At 46.0% G+C, this 21,706-nt stretch overlaps 1 protein-coding gene and 1 long non-coding RNA gene across 5 annotated transcripts in view; one reads left to right on the top strand and one right to left on the bottom strand.

Annotated features, from left to right (window-relative positions):
• PAPPA (pappalysin 1) overlaps positions 1-21,706 on the bottom strand; it is a 267,221-nt gene that overhangs the window by 129,611 nt on the left and 115,904 nt on the right. For all 4 annotated transcript variants that reach the window (XM_086413907.1, XM_086413905.1, XM_086413906.1 and 1 more), the window contains 2 exons: positions 19,324-19,452; positions 13,037-13,128 (listed from right to left, as the gene is read on the bottom strand). In XM_086413907.1, the coding sequence (XP_086270033.1) occupies positions 13,037-13,128; positions 19,324-19,452 (221 nt within the window). The remainder of the gene's footprint in view (positions 1-13,036; positions 13,129-19,323; positions 19,453-21,706) is intronic.
• On the top strand, positions 5,269-6,492 carry LOC147367873 (uncharacterized). Its single transcript, XR_015168768.1, has 2 exons — positions 5,269-5,738; positions 6,285-6,492. It is a non-coding gene; the product is annotated as an uncharacterized LOC147367873 (long non-coding RNA).

Genomic DNA, 21,706 nt, shown 5'->3' with positions numbered 1-21,706 from the left:
AACCAGGTAAGCTGAAGGAGAAAAATACTGGAGTATGTTTGATTTTTGAAACAGTATTCGTGCTCGGTCGTGTCCAACTTTTGCGACCCCATGACTGTGGCCCGCCAGGCTCCTCTGTCCATGGGATTCTCCAGGCAAGAATACTGGCGTGGGTAGCCATGCCCTTCTCCAGGGAACCTTCCCGACCCAGGGATAGAACCCAGGTCTCCTGCATCGCAGGCAGATTCTTTACTGTCTGAGCCACCAGGTAACTTCCATGTTTGTTTTTTCTCTTCCCCCCAAAATCGTTCTTTGGCACAATGGTAAAGAATCCGCCTGCCAATGCAGAAGACACAGGAGATGCAGGTTTGACCCCTGGGTCAGGAAGATCCTGTGGCATAGGAAATGGCAACCCAACCCAGTGTTCTTGCCTGGAGAATCCCATGGACAGAGAAGCCTGGTGGGCTACAGTCCATGGAGTCACAAAAGAGCCAGACATGATTGAGAACTGAGCACGCACACATGTCTGTTTATCATGCTCTCCAAGAGAACCCCCTTCATTGCTCCATGACGACTCTCAACTTTCTGGTTGATCTCTTCCAGGGACAGGGTGTTCTCTACTTGTGAGTAAGAACTAGGTTATTATCTATAATAACCATGAGAATCAATATTTATTCATCACTTTCTGAAGAATAGGGAGTGCCCCAAGCCTAGCACAGCTGGCATTCTTGGTGCCTTGGCATGGACCTGACATGTAAGAGGTGCTGAACAAATGTACGATGAATAAATCCATAAATGCATGAAAGAATATATCACAGCTGCCCTATGAAGTATGGAAGCTCACTCCCCCAAGTCCACAGTTGGAAAAAGATCGTTGGGGACCAAGTCTGGAGAAGAGGCAGCCCCTATGTTGCTGGGTCAGGTTAACAGCCTCTCCTCTCCCTCTCTCCATCTAGTTCTCTTGGCAGAAGGTGCAAAGACTTTTGGGAAATTCTGGGGGTTGAAGATGCTGGTGCAGCCCTCTCATAAGCAATGAGGCTGAACTCAAGTTACAATGCATGGTTTTGGACTCCTGAACTGAGAAATCAGTTAAGATCCTGCCAATAGCACTTGGAAGTTCAGTTCAATCTTTTGGATCATTTGGGCTGGGCTTCTCACTGGTGTTGAAAGCCAAAATCACTCTGATTTCTCTTCATGTCAAGTTGCCAAGAGTATTTCACTGGCCCTTGAAGAGCATCTCACAGCAGGAGTCTCCTCTTAAAGCACTGCTCCTAGCTTGTCTTGCTTCTGCCCAGAAACCATTGTTTGACACAGAATCACACCTACCCACCTATCCATCCTGTGACTTCCTGGAGCAGCTTTCTATGAGACCTGTCTGCCCACAGGACCGCAGAAGAACCCTCCTTCTGGACCTTTAGAGCAGCAGAAGCCCTGCATGTGGTTTCACTGAGTCCAACTACTCAAGAAGCCATCACAGACTCACCAACCCCCACCATTGGTCTCCCCACTCCTCCTGGGGTCTCCTCAAACCATCCTTGTACATCTTTAAGGACCACTGCCCTCTAGAGCCCTGCAATGAAGGACTCCTCCTTCCCCAGATTGTCACTCCCATCTGCCTCCTGCCTAGCACAGAGCTTTGTATACAGCAGGTGCTTAATATAGATAAATGTCAGTGTGAATCTCTCCTGTGGTCACATTTGTTTCCAGTCATCTTTGCAGAACCCCTGAGGCTGCTGCCTTGAGGCCAGAGAAGGGAATCCTAGTACTTGTGAGGGGAGCTGCAGACACCCAGTGTGGGATACTTTATCTCTCTGGCAAATTAAAATTAAAATCCAGTCCCTTAAAAATTATTATAATTTCAGATTTGCTTTATCTTAATTTCTCCCTGGTACTTAATCAGCAGCAGCAAAGAAAAAGTCTCGTTTAGTTTCTCCCTCTGTTGAGTCGCTAATGATCTGTAAACAAACACTCCAGACTGCGTCTTAAAGAGACCCTCGGAGCCTTGTGTGATGTGAAATTCCTTTCGCACCTTGCATTGTTTCCTCTTCTCATTATCTCTTTGCTGGTAGGCTGTTCAGCTCTCGAGAGCACATGTTTTTATTAGATAATCTTAATGATCAAAAGGTAGCATAAATTAGCAGTTCAGCTCGAGGGTTTAAGAGACAGACTTCCCCGGCTGGAATCCCTTACTGGGGAGCCTTGACATCTCCGCGCTGTTTCCTTATCTATAGGGTCAACACGATTAAGCACAGGAGTTAACCGAGGAAAGCATTACAAGCATAACCAGCAGTTTTGACTGTTATGACTATTGTTTGAAATGAAGACATGGAAGAGGGCTGGCAACACAGATATTGGTGTCAGCACTTCTACTGGTTCTGAAGAGCTGATGTTTTGGAGGACACTGGCTCCTTGAGTTTCGGAGCTGGGCAGATCTTGGTTCAAACCTCAGCTCTGCCACTTAAAAATCACTTGCTTTAAAGAAACTTTTTCATCTCCCAGAGCCTCAGTTACTTCTTGTGTAAAATGGGAGTAACAGGCCCTGCCTTCCTGCAGCTCGGGAAGATCGAGAAGGGAGAGAGAGGAGCCGTGTGTGTGGCAGAACTGCTGGCCTGGGATGTGACACTTACGAAAGCTTGTTTCCTCTTGTGCTGGTTTTCCTGCTCAATAAATATTTATGGAACAGAGGTCACTTTCTCAAAAGTCACTTAAACACTGGGGACTCTGCTCTGTCATCTGGAAAGTGGTGATGAGAATGTCTGGATGCCAGGGTTGCTGGGGGTTTGAAATGAGACAGCCAAAGTAGGTTCTTATTAAAGGTCTACAGGCCCCCTTCTCCAACCTGGGGAGGATCCAGGATGTTTTCTGAAGCTCTAGGTACTAAGCTGGAGCTGAGCATCTCCAGCCACTCTTTTCTGCTTCCAAATATCACTTGACTCAGTGTATCAGCCAAAGTCTGACTCTAGCTGGGTGCTGGAAACACGGGGATGGGCAGGATGACTTCTTTCAAGGCTTTATGTTTCAAGACATGGAAACATAAAATGTGGGGAGTGAATAGAATTACAACCATGCTGCTACAGGCTGAGGGGCGACACGGAAGAGGTCATGCCCTCTCCTGTCTGTCTCTCATCTGCCTTGACCTTCCTGATTGACTAATCTTCCACCCACCTATAGACTCCATCTATGCCAGCAGCTGGTCAGCAACTTGACTTTGTGGGACATACAGGGTCTCTGGGAACTACTCCACTGTCCCTGTGGTCACAGATCTCTAAACCAAGGGGTACAGTTATGTTTCAGTCAAACCTGATCTGCCGTAAGAGACAGCATATGTGGTTTGACCATGGGCAGTGGTTTCCTGACCCCTGATCTAGGCAAGCAGGCACATGTCTCCTGGGCCCCTGCGCAGGGCTTGTCCCTGTGTGTAGACTGCACACCAAGGACTTGCCTTCTCTTCTTTTCCTGCCAGGAACAGCAACCTCCCCAGGGTCCCCAGAACCTGCGGGGTCCAACCTCTTCCCTCCCACCCCTCACCACTCTCCAGCCATGATGACTTTCTCTGAACTCCTCGAAAGCTCTTTCCTGCCTCGAGGATTTAGCAGTCTGAGCTTCTTGCAAGCCTCGCTCCATCACCCTGCTCCCCATCTCCCTACTTTGTCCACTTTCTCTTCAACCTTCACGTTTCAGCTTGAAGGTCCTGTCTCCAAGGGGGCCTCTCCAGGCCCATCACTTACGCACCCCTATACATTTCCACTCAGCGGCATTTCCAACAATTCCATTTCAATAATTGCCAGGCCTATTTCCTTCGCCTCCCTGGCCTTTCTTGTTCACGGACATCTCCCTTGCCACCAGCACGGTGTTCGGCGCCCAGCAGACATCAATAACTGTGTGACTAAGTGCATGATGTGACCCAGCAGCTGATCTGCACCATCCTTGGCCGGGCTTATGTTAGCGCCCACAGCCGCTCCATTCTGCAGACTATAGCAGTGGGGTTTCACACAGTCCTGACTGCCCATCCATCATTTTATTTTAAGCACATTACTTCTCTACCCGAAAAGAAGAGGAGGATACAATTAGGCCTATATCCCCCACTTGCTTAATATTTCAATCTCCCCCAGGGCACACTCCCTTCAAGTGGAGATCACAGCTCATGAATATTAAATGTCTCTTCCGACCGACCCACCATGATCCTCAAGAAAGAGGAGAGAAAGCCAGGGACTAGGAAAGACTCCCGCCCCCAGGCCTCTCCCCTCTGCGGGCTCTCTCGGACCTGACGTCCTGACCACACAGATGCACAGCAAGGCACCTCGGGGGCAGTCCACTTTCTGGTCCCTTTAAGTGCCACAGAGAAGCCCTTGTTCTTGGCTACCCAGATCCACCTGTCTTGGATGTGGACTGTGTTTCAAACACGCACATCAAAGTGTGCTCTTAATTCCTCGATTTCAGGAAAGCTCTGAGTCCTTTTGGAGCCTGACCCGTCCCTGGGAGTCACGAGGACAACCTGGACGGAGGGCGAGAATTCCTCCCTTCTGGCATCTGAGGCCATCCTGTTTCTTTTCATTCCTGACTGGCCTCTCTGTGGGGTTGGCCTCCCGGGCTTCTAAAGGAGGTGGTAAGCCTCGGTCTGAGGCTGGATGGCAGGCTTGATCCTAACCGGTGCTGACTCGAGGGTGTGTGAATGCATCCATCAGACCTCCCGGTTGAGGACTTCAGATCTTTAGACCGCCCTGCACGGCAGCCTTCCGCCCCATCGCCTCCCTTCCCCTTGTCTTTGTCCCCTCAGTGACCCCCTCTGACCCTCTGGGTTAAAGGAATTCCTTTCTCCTCCCCAAGCCCTCATTTCTTTTAAAATGCACAGTTTAAAAACAATAACGATCTGGGATTTAAATTCTGGAAGTCAGGGTTGGAAGAGTCCTGGAGCTCATCTAGATCACTCCCATCACGTGACAGCTGGGGAGACGGAGATCAAGGGGCCTCTGTCACATCTCCTGATGAGAGGATGCAGCTAAGGACCATTTGTCCCAGAGATGGGCCTGTGGTCTTTGCATCCCTCACAACTGAGATGGCAAATGGGGGTGGGGGGTCGGGGGGAGACAGTAGACATGTCTACTGATTGCCATGCACGGTGCTAGAGACTCTACAGACTCTCTTCCATCTTTCTCTCAACATGACTGTGTTATGATTGTGTCCATTTTCCAGAACAGAAGACTGGGACTCAGAGAGAGGATGGGAGATGCTCAAGACGACCCCCAGAGTGAGACCTTTGAGCTCAGGCTCCTTGGCCTGACATTGCCATGACAACGGACTGAAGTGTCCAACTCTTCCTAGGCTAAAACACAATGAGGCTATATTCAATGGAGGATGAGCTGTTATAAACAAAAATGCAGCCCCAAACACAGGATGGCCTAAGTCAAGGGCCTGGGGTTTGTGCAGTGTAATGTTTATAGGGTGATGATAACCGAAAATTGTCATTTTCATGACTCATGAAAAAGGCACAGGAAGGATCTATGCATTCACTTTCATTTCCTGCTGTGTCAGTGGCAACACAGCAAAAACAGTGGAAAAGAGAGGCTCTCGACAGCTTTTGGTGGGACTCATCTGGATGCTGGACGCAGTCTTTAAAAACAAGTGGACTGGAGTTAAAATCTCCTACTCTGACCCAGTTGGCTGTATGACTTCAAACAATTCACCTACACGCTCAGTGTTACAGTCTCCTCATCAGAAAAATGGGTGTCTCATTCTGAGGAAGCAGCGTTGCAGGAAGGGTAAGTGAAACCATTTGACAGAAGGGCTCCTGGCACAGAGGTTGGTCCAGTGGGGTGCCTGATAAATGAAGTAATTTCACGGTCAAGTGTGCAGACTTTGCTTAAATACTGTGAATCCCATGTCTGCTTTTCCTAGCTATGTGACCTTGGACAAGTTATTTAACCTCTCCGAACCTCTACACAACTGGGATCAACATCATTTATGTCATTGGGTTCCTGGGAAGATGGATATAAGTTTCAAATTAATGATATCCATGACAACAATAGCAGCATTAGCAAGCACATACATATCACCTGCTAGGTATCACTTATAAAATGTTTTACATACTTAACCTCATTTCATCTTAACAACTGTGAGAGGCAGGGACTATTACTAACCCATTTCACTGATGAGCAAACTGAGGCACAGAGAAAATTTGTGTTTGGATCTTGCTTCTCACCCAAAATCCATGCCCATAATCATGATACCCATTCTAGCTGACAGATCACTACCATTATCACCACCTCCATGACTACCACTAACACTTCTCTTTCCCTCTTTTAAAGACAGGTCTCCAAGTTAAAAGAAGTTTTATTTCAAGAAGGTATTTTGGCGACAGTCACTGTGTTTTCCATGGAGGGAGGTCTGAAAAACTACATATGACCAGGAGACGTTTTATTTTTTTATTTCAATTTTTTTTTTGTAAGGTGAGAGGTGGGTCATGTATTATGATTTCATGTTGTTAGAAAGAAAAATAATAATAAACACAACTCCCAGCAGACCCATGCTTCCGCTTCTTCCCCTCCCCCTACCAGATGCTATTTTCCTTTTTAGTCAGTGTTGTCCTAAACTCTCATCAGAATATCCACCAAGAAGACATAGCGATTCATCTTCTTGTTTTCCTTTCTCACCTTGGCTGGGAGCAGACCAGGGCAGCCTGACAGAGGGGCCACAAGGTGTGGTGACCCCCGCCCCTCCCAGGGACTGGTGGGGAAATGGATTGATCCCTCCCCACCACCTCCCCCCTTATCTGCCCACAGATAATTTAGTTATTGGCCCTGGCTCTAGGACAGGGCTGGGGATGCTGTGTCCTGAGCAGAGACAAAGCTATGCTAATGGCAGGGGGTGGGGGAGAGGAGGGGAGAGGGGAGGCAGTGAGAAAGAGAGCCAGGCTGGGAATACGTGTGTGTTTGTGTCTGCAAAAGGCAACGTGCAGGTCTTTGGCTTTGTTTGCTTAGCTATATATCAGCATCAAGCAGGATTTGAAACCCCAAAACCCTTAAATGGATGTTTGACAAATTGAGGATTCCTCACTGTCAGACAGGGGAAAGGAGCCTTTTGACCCTCAGCAGGCTCACTCTCATTTCACAAAGGGAGAAACTGACGCCCCCCAAGGGGAGATCCCAAGCTGCAGCCCAGGCTCTCAAGTCTGAGCTGAGACCCCAGCTCTCCTGAAGAACTCGGGGCGGTAAACCAATGTGGCATAAAGAGCCTTCTACAATCGCAACCCCTATAATGGCTTAAATGTCATCTCCGAAGGCAGCACGTTTCCAGCACCCGCTGGAGATATATGACTGAGCACAAGCCCTGTTCAGGATGCTTCCCACTTTGTCTGACTAATTTGACCATTACCTCCCCTCCTTCAGCTTTTATCAGCAGCCTGTCTGTAGTTTATGACTCAGTGCTTTAGACACAGAATTCCCAACTCTGCGAACAATGCCTCCAGCCAGAGTCGCTCAGGGTGGGGTGTGGAGAGTTATCAGTTTACTGATGATACCACATTTTTTTAACCAAAAACCTCAGGCCTGGGGTATGTTATATGTGAAAAGGGGGAGAAAGGACAAGATAATTTCTACATTGCCGGGTTGCAGCCTCATTGCCTAAGAGGTCTTGTGGGTGGTGTTCCTATTAACAAGCAACTTATTATGTGTTGGGGATGAGGGCTCTAGGGGAGGGACAGTGGGAAAGGGAAGTCCCGGGCTGTTGCATAATAACACATTGGCACCTTGGGAATACTTCCGGATGTGTGGGCTTCTGCAGCGTAAATGAGAATGCCACCATAAATCTGCCACCCACCCTCACACTGCTGGTACCAGAGCCAGGGAAAACATCAGCCCGGCTTGATGGTCGGCGACAAGAAAACAAATAAGGAGGAAAGGAAGGGAGAAAGAAAGCAGGGAAAGAAGGAAGGAAGGGAGGGAGTGAAGGGGTCATTCAGCTAGGGAGGCAGAGCTGCCACAGAGAGAAGGCAGAGAGGCTCTGTACTTAGTCTGGAGATAGAATCACAGTTCTTTGAGATGAGTGACCTTGGACAAGTAAAGGCATCCTGTGTGTATGCTCTGGGCTCAGTCTTGTCAGAACTCTTCACAAAACCCCAAGGCCTATAGTCCACCAGGCTCCTCTGTCCATAGGATTTTCCAGGCAAAAACACTGGAGCAGGTAGCCGTTTCCCGCCCCAGGAGATCTTCCCGGCCCAGGGATCGAACCCACGTCTCCTGTATGGGCAGGCTGATTCTTTACCACTACGCCACCTGGGAAGCCCCTTCAGGCATCCTAGGAGGTCTTAGATCCCTCATCTGGATGTAACAGACCTCTACAGGCTCATCTTAAACAAAGGTGCCTGACACAGGGCAGGGTACCTGGTGAGTATCCACAAGTGGTGGGTGGTGCTGATATCCACCCCCATCTCAGCGCCCACTGAGGGAAGTACTGGGTGATGTGCATCAAACACATTCCACTTGCTAGGAACGGGGCTGAACCTCACCGCATCTGATGACAACAACATTCAGTAGGGCTTCTAAGCGACAATCAGCAGAAACCAACTTCGGCTAAGTCAGGCAAAACAAGCAAACAAGCAAAATCTATTCAAATATTGGATACTTATGGAAGACTCCCTGGGAGGGCTGGAGAAGTGTTTTGAAGATGGATTTTGAGCTCACGATGAAGCCCCAGGACTGTTCTTGTGAAGACATCTCAGAGCTGTGGCCACACAACTGCTGGGTACTTTGGAAACACACGGGTTGTGGCCACTCCCACCATTTTCATCAAATTGGTTTGATTTGATGAATCAGAGTCCCTGTCTTCTGATTCATTCTCAGATTGATGTGTCTGACGGGTGGTCAGGGGACAGGGTAGGTCACATGCCCCCATTCAATTACAAGGAGGACTGGGAGGCAGAAGGCTGCTATTACTAACTTCTTTTCTTTTTTTAACGTTTTTATTGAATGTGTTACTATATTGCTTCGTTTCATGTTTTGGTTTTCCTGCCACTAGGCATATGGATCTTAGCTTCTCCACCAGGGACTGACCCCACACCCTCTGCACGAAAGGCACAGTCTTAGCCACTGGATCGCCAGGGAAGTCTCTGCATTACCAACTTCTGCAGTGGGGCTCTGCCTCACTGTTATTACAACAAGGAGAGTTCTTTCCTAAATCTAGGAAAAGGATTCAAATAATGTGCCCACAAACATTGGTAAATATCTCCCGCAATGAAGTCCCAGGCCTGCTCCCATTTTCTGGATGAGAACACTGAAGCTCAGCCAAGGTCACATATCTAAGTCATGGTGTCAACCCAAGCCAAGTCTCATTCAAGCCTGTTCTCCTGGCTACCACCTTGACCACCGTCTTGACATGTGTCATGATGAGAACAACCTCCGCCCCAGCAATGCCTCCCACATTCCAGTCCCATTTCTCTGACTCATCTAAGCTGGATCTTTTGGGAGCCACAGATTCACTGTCTGTTTTTCCATTATTCTTAGAGGAAGATGTTTTTCTTCCTCTAAAGCCATGGAGTCTGTTCTTGGAATGTAGTTCCTAGGCGCCGGGATCTCTGGACAGACTCCTTTCTTCCTGGAATGTCCTGTCCCTCAGAGTCCCTAGGATGGACTCCTACCTGATGAGGTGGGGGTGCCTAACTGAGGTGCCTCCTCTAACACAACCAGTCAACAGGCAGAGGGAACACAGAGCCTTCCCTGGACAGCATCCACACCACTGACAGTTCTGTCTTCCATTCCATTAATTCATTAAGTGAACTGTTCCATAGCAGTATGTTCCTTGCTCACACTCCCAAAGCCTTACCAGACCAAGAGCTGTCTGGTAAAAAAAATATTTTGCAGGAAGCTCACCACTGTGAGCCCGGGAGTCAGACTCTCTGGGTGAAAGTCCCAGCTCTACCACTTGACTGCGTATCCTTAGCTCACCTCCTCATGCCTCAGCTTCCTGGTTTGTAAATGCAGGGTACTGAAAGAGTTGTTAAGAGAATGGCACTTTAGAAATGTGTCCAGCATATGATAGGTGCTCAGTACATATCATCAGCAACAGCAGAACATTTAGGATCTACTGGGGAATAATAGTGTGTGAAGTAGATCTAGGGCCTTCCCTGGGGGTACAGTGGCTAAGAATCCATCTGCCAATGCAGGGGACACGGTTTCCCTCCGTCCAGGAAGATTCCACATGCCGGGCAGGAACTAAGCCCGTGAGCCACAACTTCTGAGTCCACGTGCTGCAGCCACTGAAGCCTACGCGCCTAGAGCCTGTGCTCTGCACCAAGAGAAGCCACTGCCATGAGCAGCCTGTGCGCTACAACTGGAGAGCAGCCCCCACTAGGCACAGACAGAAAAAGCCTGCACCCGGCAGCAAAGACTTAGTGCAACCATAAAAAGATAATAAATAAATTCTTAAAAAACAACAATATAAAGTAGATCTGGAGGTTCCAAGTCTCATCCTCTTGGTAACTTCCTTATCTTTACTCTTCCCCCTCTTAAGCATTTCAGTGAACACAGCTTGAAAATCAGGATCTATTCCAGTTACTCAGGCCAAAGTGTAGGTGGGGAAGCAATGCCTCTAGAGGTAAAGCATGAGAGGATGAGACTCAGAGTCTCCCAGGCCCCACTACTGTGGGCATAAAATGCAGTTATTTTTTCTAAGAAATGGTGAACCGTGTCATAATGTTCATCTCCTCTTTGCACTAATCTCTAGCAACCAATAATATCAAAGACCCCAAATCTGTGGACCAACAAATGTCATCTGTAATGAGCCAGATAATAAATATTTTAGGCTCTTCGGCCCCTGGGGTCTCCATTGCAACTACTCAGTTCTATGGTTGCAGCAAAGAAGCAGCCACAGATAATAAAAGACGGGTGTACTGTGTTCTAGGACTTCCCAGATGGTGCAGTGGTAAAGAATCCATCTCCCGATGCAGGAGATGCAAGAGACATGGGTTCCATCCCTGGGTCTGGAAGATCCCCTGGAGGAGGGTATGGCAACCCACCCTGGTGTTCTTGTCTGGAGAATTCCATGGACAGAGGAGCCTGGCGGGCTACAGTCTATGGCGTCACAAAGAGTCGGACATGACTGAGCATCCGTGAATGGTGCTGCATTCTGTGTTAGTGGCTCAGTCGTGTCTGACTCTTTGCGACTCCATGGACCGTAGGTTGCCATGCTCCTCTGTCCATGGGATTCTCCACGTCAGAATACTGGAGTGGGTTGCTATTTCCTTCTCCAGGGGATCTACCCAACCCAGGGATCAAACTCAGGTATCCCACATTGCAGGCGTACTCTTTATGGTCTGAGCTACCAGGGAGGCCCCTGGTACATTCTAGAAAACTTTATTTACAAATATAGGCAGTAGACCAGTTCCAGCTCATGGACTGTAACTTGCAGACCTATTCCACAGACCATACCATCCTAACTTCACCACATTCTAACTCTGCCCAGAAGCCCTTGAGCCACATGCCGTCTTAATGCTAGTAAAATGGGTGGACATCATCCAGCAAGATATGAGTGCACTGTTGGGTGTGATGAGGGTCACATCCACGGTGAGAGATGGTTCAAGCAGAGCTCACGATTATGAGAAATAGTCACGCACTTTGGAAAGCACACAGCAGAAGTGCAGGTGAGGCTTTTAGAGATCACCTAATACAATCCTTTCAATTTATGGGAGGTCAATCAGAAGTCCAGACTAGGGAGGTGACTTGGCCAGTTTCAACTAACATGTTCTCAGCATAGCTGGGACCAGAGTGCCCGGTTTTCTGACATTTAATCCAAGGCTCTTTCTACTATACCACTAGGTTCATATCAAGATTTTATTATGAATTACACTCAAATCACGAGTGGGGGTGGGGTGGGGAATCTGCACTTCCCTGCCTGGAAACTCTGCTGTCCTTCCCCCCTCCGTATCTTCCTTTTCTTCCATCCACAAACAGGTGTGGGGCACCTCTATTGTGTTGCTCAGCCCTCACTTGGTGCCAAGGAGAAAGTAAGTGGTCAATAAACGTGTTTGAGAATGGAACACACCATAAATGATATGTGGTAAAGGGCTCACAGCATGCCAGGAGAAGGGAGGTCTAAAAGCTGCTCTGTGATGTGCTTCAAACAGTAGAACCAATGACATTTCCTCCCCTTCTGTCCTCCAAGAAAATTGCCTTTCAGAGAGAAATCTTCCCACCAAGGGTTTCCTCCTTTCCTTAGACGGAGCACCTCTGTCTTTTGTACTTGCAAATGAATTGTGATTAGTTTTCACCTCCAGCCCGGGGGATTAGCCAGGGGACCTTTGATCTTCAGGTATCGATTTGCATCTTAAAGGAAGCATGATCTCATCTGGGCCAGCTCAAAATTCCATCCCTGCCCCCCAACCCCTGTCTGTTTACCAACCCCCCAGGCTGACCAGGGGCCTCCCAAGTGGGGCTAAAACAACAAGACCAGCCAGACTCCAAAAACAAATTTCCCATCTGACTCGGTGAAGGTGGGAAAAGGACATTTGCTTTCTAAACTTGGGCTGGTCTGCAATTCCTCTTCCTCAAGTCAGAGAGCCTGGATCCTGGCTGGAGGCTGTGGAGTAAAATGAGCTGAGCTTGTGTGCAAGAATCAGACAAGATCAGGTTCAAGTCCTGGTTCTATCTTCAAACCTAACCTGTGTGACTCTGGACACGTTTCACAAGCTCTCTGGCTTCTACATTTTTCTCATCTCTAAAGAAAGAATAAAAGCCTTAAACGTCTATACAAATATCCCAGACAGTTGGCATGAAGAAGAGCAATAAATGTAAGATGAAGCTAGATCACAAGGGATATCCATTACCACCGTCATCCATGAGAACATAAGCTCCAGGAGAGCAGAATACCTGCCCTCTGTCTGTCTGCTTCCATGGCTGTATTCACTAGTGCCTAAAACAGAGTCTGGCTCCCAGGAGGCACTCAATACATATGCGTGATAGAAAGGAGTGAATCGTCATTTAGTTATAACCATTGCTATTCTTGTAACTGACTAGCCATGCGGCACCGTCCTCTTCTCCAGTGAGGCCCAGAGACAGGGCAGACTTACCGATACAATTGAAGGAGACTTCCTGCCGACAGAAGAGCGAGCAGCCATCCCCATTGATCTTATTCATGTCATCACACTCTTCACCTTGGCTTCTGCAGAACGGATATGGAAGGAAAATTTGTCACATCAGCTTCAAAAGCCCAACTGGGACTTGGAAAAGCCCTCTGGGGGCTATGAACTTTTTGGTTAGGTCTCAGACAAGTCCCTTCCCCTGGCTGAGTTTCTGTTTCTTCCAAACAATGTAAATTTGTGAGGTCGTTATGTTTGTCCTACTGAGTCTTTCTCATGACAAAGTAGAATTCCTGCTTCAGACTCATTCGCTGAGATCTTCTCTGTTAAGTTAGTAAGTCAGAGGGGAGGAAGAAGAGGACGCATCAGTGAACCAGACTTTGCTACTATGTCTAGGAAATCACACTTCCACTCTAAAATGGTGGATTGAAGGGAATTGGGGAGTTTCTAAGGTCTAAATGCTGTTCTTCCGTGTGCCTTGCTCTGGCCCTTCTGTTTTTTCTCCTCCACACATTCAGATCTGATCTTCCTTAGATCAGAGAACACCGCCTTCTCCGTTGGGTGTGTCATTTCATGGTGTCAAGAACTCTAAGGCCTGGGACCTATGCTGCTAGGAAATAAAAATGCGTCCTCCTACTTTAAGGAATTATTTCCATCACCAAAGGATGATTTTGCAGTGGTTAGGATGGGCAGAAAATGAGCCACGCTCTCTGAATTAGATCTAGAAGAGAAGGAGGATTAACAACAGAAAGACTGGATGTGTTACCACTTTCTGGAAAATTCCCATCCCTTTAGTCACAGAAACTTGGGTTTAGAGTCCCATGATCCCAACTAATTGTGTGATCTTGGACAAGTCCCTTAGTAGGGCTCTCCAACCTCTGGCACCTAATGCCTGATGATCTGAGGTGGAGCTGATGCAATAATAATAAAGTGCAATAAACGTAATGAGCTTGAGTCATCCCTAAACCACCTCCCATCGTCCCATTCCATGGAAAAAGCGTCTTCCACGAAACCTGTCCCTAGTGTCAAAAAGGTGGGGGACCGCTGGTTAATCTCTCTCTGATCTTTCTATCTTTGACAGTTTACATCAACAAAAATTGAAAACAAACTTTCCATTGTTTGGCCACACTAAGCACATTTCAAGTCCTCAATAGCTGGATGGAGTGAGTGGCAACTGGATCAGACAGCACAGAATCTATTTCCACTATTATAGAAAAATCCCCTGAATGGTGCTATTCTGGATGTTGAATCTTAGTTTTCTCATGGGATCAGTCCTGGGTGTTCATTGGAAGGACTGATGCTGAAGCTGAAACTCCAATACTTTGGCCACCTCATGCGAGGAGTTGACTCACTGGAAAAGACCCTGATGCTGGGAGGGATTGAGGGCAGAAGGAGAAGGGGACGACAGAGGATGAGATGGCTGGATGGCATCACTGACTCAATGGACATGAGTTTGAGTGAACTCCGGGAGATGGTGATGGACAGGGAGGCCTGGCGTGCTGTGATTCATGGGGTGGCAAAGAGTCGGACAAGACTGAGCGACTGAACTGAACTGAACTGAAAATGGAGATAATTACACCTACTCCTTCGCATCAGTACAAACATGGAAGGTACCTTAAGGGGGGCGGGCCAGGTTTGCCACACACAGTGGATGACCAGAGAGTCACAGTCCCCATGCCCACCCAAGTGTCCTGGGATGTCTCTGTAGAGCGTGCAGCAGTTGTCCCTCCTTCCCCAGAGACTGGCTGGGAGTCCCGGCCTGGAAAAGGCCTCAGACTTTGCCTTTCACCCAGGCAATTAACACGGGAAAAGTTTGTTGCTTTAGGAAGTGTCAGAGTACCAGTATGGGGCCTTGTAATCAGTGCTTACGATGACTAGGACATTGCATTGATCTTTGAAGAGCACCCCCCCCCAACTTCTCTCCTGCTTGCAAAGCCATTGGCAAAGAATTCTATATTCCAAGCTGGACCCATATTCAAGCAAATCTTGCACACTGGAAATCAGTGATGGCCTTGTGATTCTTAACTATCTCATAGGTTATCTGGGGAGAGATTTTTTTTTTTTTTTTTAACTTGAGCTGGTTTCCCTAAGCCACAAAGAACACTTCTAACCCTCCTTCCCTCACCACCCAAACAGTATGTTCTATTGGTTTAAGCAAAACATTAGGGTCACCACAAATATCTTCTAGGCATGCCAGATCTATCATTAGATAGATAAGTTCTGAGAAACCTTCTTTGACCTCCTGGGCTAGAGTGGGTGGCCATCTTGTTTGAGTCCAAAGACAAGGGGCTCCATCTATCACCGTGCTTGTCAAACCAACTACCTCTGCCTGTGACTTGAGAGCACCCCACCCTAGGCTTTAGGAAGGCAAAGGAGGTGACACAGTCTTTGTCATCCTAGCACTCTGACGCCTGGCACAATATCTGGGAAAGAGGAAACAGCACGGAGCTATCCCTTCGCTTGTTAGTTTTGCAGCACCATCGGTCACGGCAAGGCAATGGTAAATCCAGATGAGAACGTGGGTCCTAGGCCTGCCTTACTGGGTATGTAAGCTTCAGAAAACCATTGTAATCTTTGGGGGCCAGGTGTCTCTTTCGTGAAGTAAGGTAATCAGGCTTGTCTCACACGGTTGTTGGAAGGACCCAAGGAGATGATTGTGTGACACAGTGCCTCCTGCCTAGTAGAGGCTCAATCAGTTCAGTCAGTCAGTTCAGGCGCTCTGTTGTATCAGACTCTTTGCGACCCCATGAATCGCAGCACGCCAGGCCTCCCTGTCCATCACCATGTCCCGGAGTTCACTCAAACTCACGTCCATCGAGTAGGTGATGCCATCCAACCATCTCATCCTCTGTCGTCCCCTTCTCCTCCCGCCCCCAATCCCTCCCAGCATCAGAGTCTTTTCCAATGAGTCAACTCTTCACATGAGGTGGCCAAAGTACTGGAGTTTCAGCTTTAGCATGATTCCTTCCAAAGAACACCCAGGGCTGATCTCCTTCAGAATGGACTGGTTGGATCTCCTTGCAGTCCAAGGGACTCTCAGGAGTCTTCTCCAACACCACAATTCAAAAGCATCAATTCTTTGGCACTCAGCTTTCTTCACAGTCCAACTCTCACATCGATACATGACCACTGGAAAAACCATAGCCTTGACTAGACAGACTAGTCTAGTGCTATCTATGTTGGTCATAACTTTTCTTCCAAGGAGTAAGTGTCTTTTAATTTCATGGCTGCAATCACCATCTGCAGTGATTTTGGAGCCCCCCAAAATAAAGTCTGACTCTATTTACACTGTTTCCCCATCTATTTCCCATGAAGTGATGGGAGTCTCAATAAATATTTATAATTATCATTATAGCAGTCATCCAGGGCTTTTATTCATCAGGGGCCTCACTGAGTGTTGAGTCTATCTGTATTTCTTTGTAAATTCCTTTGTATATATACAGCAAATTAGCATGTATCATCCCCTGAAAAATCCAATTAGCAAAAATGACAGCCCTTCTTACTCTCAAATTTTATTTTATTTTATTTTTTTGCTTAGGTAATCATCCATAAGTTGCATTCAGTTTTCTTCCAACTATGTCAACAACTATTTGGTACCTGCAGGTAATTCAATACGTATTTGATGTCTATGAAGGTTATTAATCCTAGGTATAAAATACTAAAAACTTTGCTCAGAATGATATTTAAATTACTACTACTACTGGCAGTTTTAGGTCGGTGATAATATTGCTCGCAGTGTTTTATCAGTGTATCTATGAAAAGTGAATGTTAGTCATTCAGTCCTGTCTGACTCTTTGAGAGCCCATGGACTGTAGCCTGCCAGACTCCTCTGTCCAGGGATTTTCCAAGCAAGAATAGTAAGTGGGTTTCCCTTTCCTATTCCAAGCGATCTTTCCGACCCAGGGATTGAACTCGGCTCTCCCGCACTGTGGGAATATGCCTTAACATCTGAGCCATCAAGGAAGCTCTATCTATATCTGATTCCAAAATGGATAGACAGAATTGTAGACCAGATCCTACATGTAGTGAGTTTCTTTTTTATTCCTCTTGCTAAATTAAGAAAACCCAAGTCACAATTATGGGTTGTTGGCAATGACCATGACTGTCTCCTGGATGTTCTGGATATGTAGCTTAATCTTGGACCCACAAAAGATGCAGCACTTTCCCTGGAGATGATCCTGTGCACTTGCTCAGGGTTCTATCAGACAACAGCTCTATCAAAAGGTAGAAGTCAATGTCTTCATGTGGAAGTAAACAGTGAGTATCTTCCCTTTGACCATTTTTGTTACATTAAGTGCCTGAAACCATATCTTCATGTTGGATTGTTGCATTTGGATAAGGATCTTAAATGCATGCAATAGCACACCATCACTGTCAATCTCTGACAAGTGTGGAGTTTTATTTTGTATGCTTAAGGAGTCAAATTCTTGGCAATCAGGTGGTTTGCATCATAATTTAACACTTAAAAATCCTTATTATTACCCCCCTCTGTATTGAAATCTAGATAATTCAGCTTTGAAATTATAGATTCAGGACGTTTAAGACGTGAATATATATACACACACACATATACACCTGAGCTACATCACTTCAGCAAATCACTTGAAATTGCACAAATAATCAATACTGGTCTTTATCAGTGTTAATAGTAAAAAAAAAAAAAAAAAGTCATTCGTTATTTCAAAAACTTGACTTAGTACCCTGCTGGTAGCAGCTGGTTTATTTCAGGGTGTTTAGGGGAGCAGTGTCTTGCACATACTGCTATCCTTTTGCACAATAAGTGTGGGCAGATGTAACTCACTGACCGGCATCTGATCATATTCTCAACATCTGCTTTTCCCTTCAGTGCTAAGCCGTGATCAGAAGGCAAACTGCTGGCCAATAGTGGGTGTCTGTGCGAATGCGTATTCACGTACACACTCTTTCTCTGCATCCCTGCATCATCCTTGCTGTGCTCCTAGCTGGTCCTTTCATTCCATAGCAGCTTTCCAGTGTATATTACACACCACAAGATCATCAGCATCCAGTTAAATTGCTCTTGACCTCTAGTACTAGTGTCAATGATAAACCAGTGAAACAGCCATTGAGCCCTTTTCTTTCATTATATGAACTACACCTATGAATCGATTCATGTTCTGCACATCAGTGAAACAAATTCTCTCTGTAGTGCCCCTCCCCCTACAGAAATAGAAATTGCAATCCCATGGTGCACAGATACTTTGTGATACCCAATGGTGCCATTTAATGAAGGAATTTTGCCAACAGCATATTGTATCATCTCCATATGTAATGTTTATTATTAAATCTGCCAATAGTTTTAAAAGTCCCTTAGCAATAGTGTGATTTGTAACTGTGATTGCAATAAAGAACACAGATTTAGCAATGAGTTTAATTGTGAATGATTCTTGCTCTCTTTCATTTTGAGGGCCAAAATTATTTAATTCAGTGACAAGACATTTTTGTGCTTACTCTGGAGGGGAAAAAAAAGCCCAAAGATTTCCTTTTTTTTCTCCCAACAATACAAAAGTCTTGATGGCTTTTCGCCACTTTCTCAGTTGCGTAACATCTTGCCCTGTGGACAGGGGATGAATGGACTGATGATCCGATAAAATCCATTTTCTAGACACACAGCTTTATATCTTCTAATCACACTTTTCCTTTCTTTGGCTGCTTGTGTGGAGTCTTTACACTTACTGATTCATTTGCCTCCTGTACTTACAGTCATATTCAAAGTTCACTCCAGAGGACTGTTTACTATTTATGGTTTCAGCATTACAGAGAGTTGAAATATTTTGCTGTTTTTATGAGACTCTGACCCGTTTTGTAAATTGTTGATATAACACAATAGAAATAACAAATAAACTTTCAGTTTTAATAAATGTAAATGGTAACCAGCAAAGAACGTAAAAGTGTTCTCACGTAGGTGCCCTGTGTCCTGTTAACTGAATGTGGACTGAGGTGGAAAACACTAATAGAATCTTTGTAGCACACAGGACATGCTTAGGAACAAGAGCACAGTGGTAGTCAGTGCAGAATGGTAGCTCTGTGGAAATCTTACATTATTACACAGTTGAGAACTGTGTTTACTCAAAAAAGAGTCACTGCTTTTCTCCTGAGGCCTGCAAACTACTTGCAGATGAATCGAGTTGCAGATTGCTGGGGCTCCCTCACAGCTCGCACCCTGAAGGGTAGCCCGTAAGCTCTTCTCTTTGGCATCCTGACCACCTTCTGGCCGAGTTAGCATTACCCCCGCCCCGTCTGTAGCTAGACCTGCTCACCTCTGAATGATGCCATCACCGCAGTACCCACTTCCATGGATGTATGTGGCAGCAGGTGACGGCTCACTCTCTTCATTTCCTGAAATAGCGATGACCCAATACTGGTACCTACTGCCAAGATGTACATCGCTGGAAAACATAAAAACATAAGGAAGACTATTAACTATGCAGACGCAAGGCTGCGGACAGACAAAATGGATCCCCTTGAATACATTTCTACTAGTCTGGCTTGTTTTTGATACCACCCGCATATTTAATTATTCAATAATTTTTATTTGTTTTTTATACATTTTATTGAAGCATAGTTGATTTACAATTTATGTTAATTTCTGCTGTATACCAAAGTGACTCCTTTGTACACATATAAACATTCTTTTTCATATTCTTTTCCATTATGGTTTGTTATAGGAGACTGAATACAGTTCCCTGGGCTGTGCAGTAGGACCTTGTTGTTCACTTATCCCATACATACTAGTTGGCATCTGATAATCCCAAGTTTGCAATCCTTCCCTCCCCCATCCCACTCTCCTTTGGCAACCACAAGAATGTTCTCTATGGCTATGAGTCTCTTGCTGTTTGGTTGATATGTTCATTTGCGTCACATTTTAGAATCCACACATAAGTTAGTTATCCAGGAATTTTTCATGTCTACTGTGATTAAGCCACTCTCCCACCTATGATGGGCTATACTAAAATGTAGCATCAACTGACATACAACCATGAATATTACCAGGTGGCGCTAGTGGAAAAGAATCTGCCTGCCAATGCAGGAGACACAAGAGATGTGAGTTCGATCCCTGGCTGGAGTAGAAAGTGGCAACCACTCCAGTATTCTTGCCTGGAAAATTCCACCAACAGAAGAGCCTGGCGGGCTACAGTCCATGGGACCGCAAAGAGTTGGACACGACTGAACGACTGAGCACTTTTTATCTTTAATTTAATCTTTAGAATAACCCTGGTGGATAAGAATTGGATGGTATATGGCCCATAACGAAGATGTCTTGGAGAATGCCATCTAGGAAAAATAAATGGGATGAGTAAAAGCACAGAGGTGGGAAAGCACCATGCCAGATTCCGTGGGCACTGTCTGATCTATTGCCCTCATTTTAAGATCTGAGCGGAAACCCCATATAAGCAAGCAAGCCCTTTCCTTATGTTTCACATCCAACGACTATCCCTGCCACTTGCTCTGCCCTGTGCTTCTCACTCTTGACTAAAATAATAATAATAGCAGCATCTATTAAATGAATGTCAAGCCTGGGGCTAAGCACTTTCTGTGTTTTCTCATTTGAGAATCAAAACAACACTACATGTATACCAGTAGTTTCACGTTTATTTTACAGATGATGAATCTGAGGCATAAAGAGATTAAGTAACTTGCTTACAACCATATGGCATTAAATTATATCCTGCACTCTGCCTCCCTCATTCCTAGTTCAGGTCTGCTTGAACAATTTCACTCCTTGCAAAGGGAAATCTTGTTCTGCAATTGCAATTCCAGGCTTTGGTTCCTGCTAGATTTCCAGTTTGCCTAGATTGCATCTCTCCTCTGCTCTCAAGACCCCACAGAGCAATGCCTGTTCCACTTTCCTGGCACTCAACCTTACACCAGATCACCTTCCTCCCTTTCTGATTTCTTCTTAGCTCCTTACTTGAATTCCCTGCCATGGAAGGAAACTGGATACTGCCAATTATCTTCCAGGGCAAAGATATATTTATCCACATGACCAAATCACCATCCCCATTTTCTTTTTGACCGTTTTCAAAGGGAAATGTTATTCTTCTCTTTCATCTCCCTCTGCACCAATTAATTATTTTTTAATAATAAAAATGTGTCATGGGAAAAAAGAATGCACAAAATGGTAATGAAGAGAATTCCTATCAGATTCCAGAGTTGGGGTGAGGGGGGATTCATAAACAAAAGGATGGTGTCAAAAAATCTCAAGTTCTCCTGCCCATCTGTTGTTTCAGCTGCTGATCGGGCTGGGGCTGTTTGGATAAGGCCAATAAGATAACAGGTGCAGCGACAACAGACGTTATCTCCTGACTCTCAACACAGTGACAAGCTAGAGTTTATGAGCACTGAAGAAGGCTCCCGAAGAACACGACCCTCTGAGAATGCTGGACTTATGACCCAATAGACAGCTTGTTTTAGCACTGCTGGAGCAGGTAAGAATATTGAGGGTAGACCAGAAGTCCCTGGAGATTCTAGCAGCGCTCTGTCAATAAAAGTTGGGTAGGCAAGATGCATATACATATATTATATGGATAACTGTATGAATAATGGTTGCCTTGTAAACCTCTGGAATGCTAATTTGTTGATATAATTAGAGGCTTTTATAAAAGTTTATTGGCTATTTGGCCACCTCTAGACCAATGAATG

The sequence above is a fragment of the Bos grunniens genome, chromosome 8, assembly GCF_055505025.1.
Source record: "Bos grunniens cultivar Pamir isolate PY7600 chromosome 8, Bosgru_T2T1.0, whole genome shotgun sequence".
NCBI lineage: Eukaryota > Metazoa > Chordata > Mammalia > Artiodactyla > Bovidae > Bos > Bos grunniens.
The sequence above is the reverse complement of the archived record's forward strand: the minus strand, read 5'-3'. Positions and strand labels throughout refer to the sequence as shown.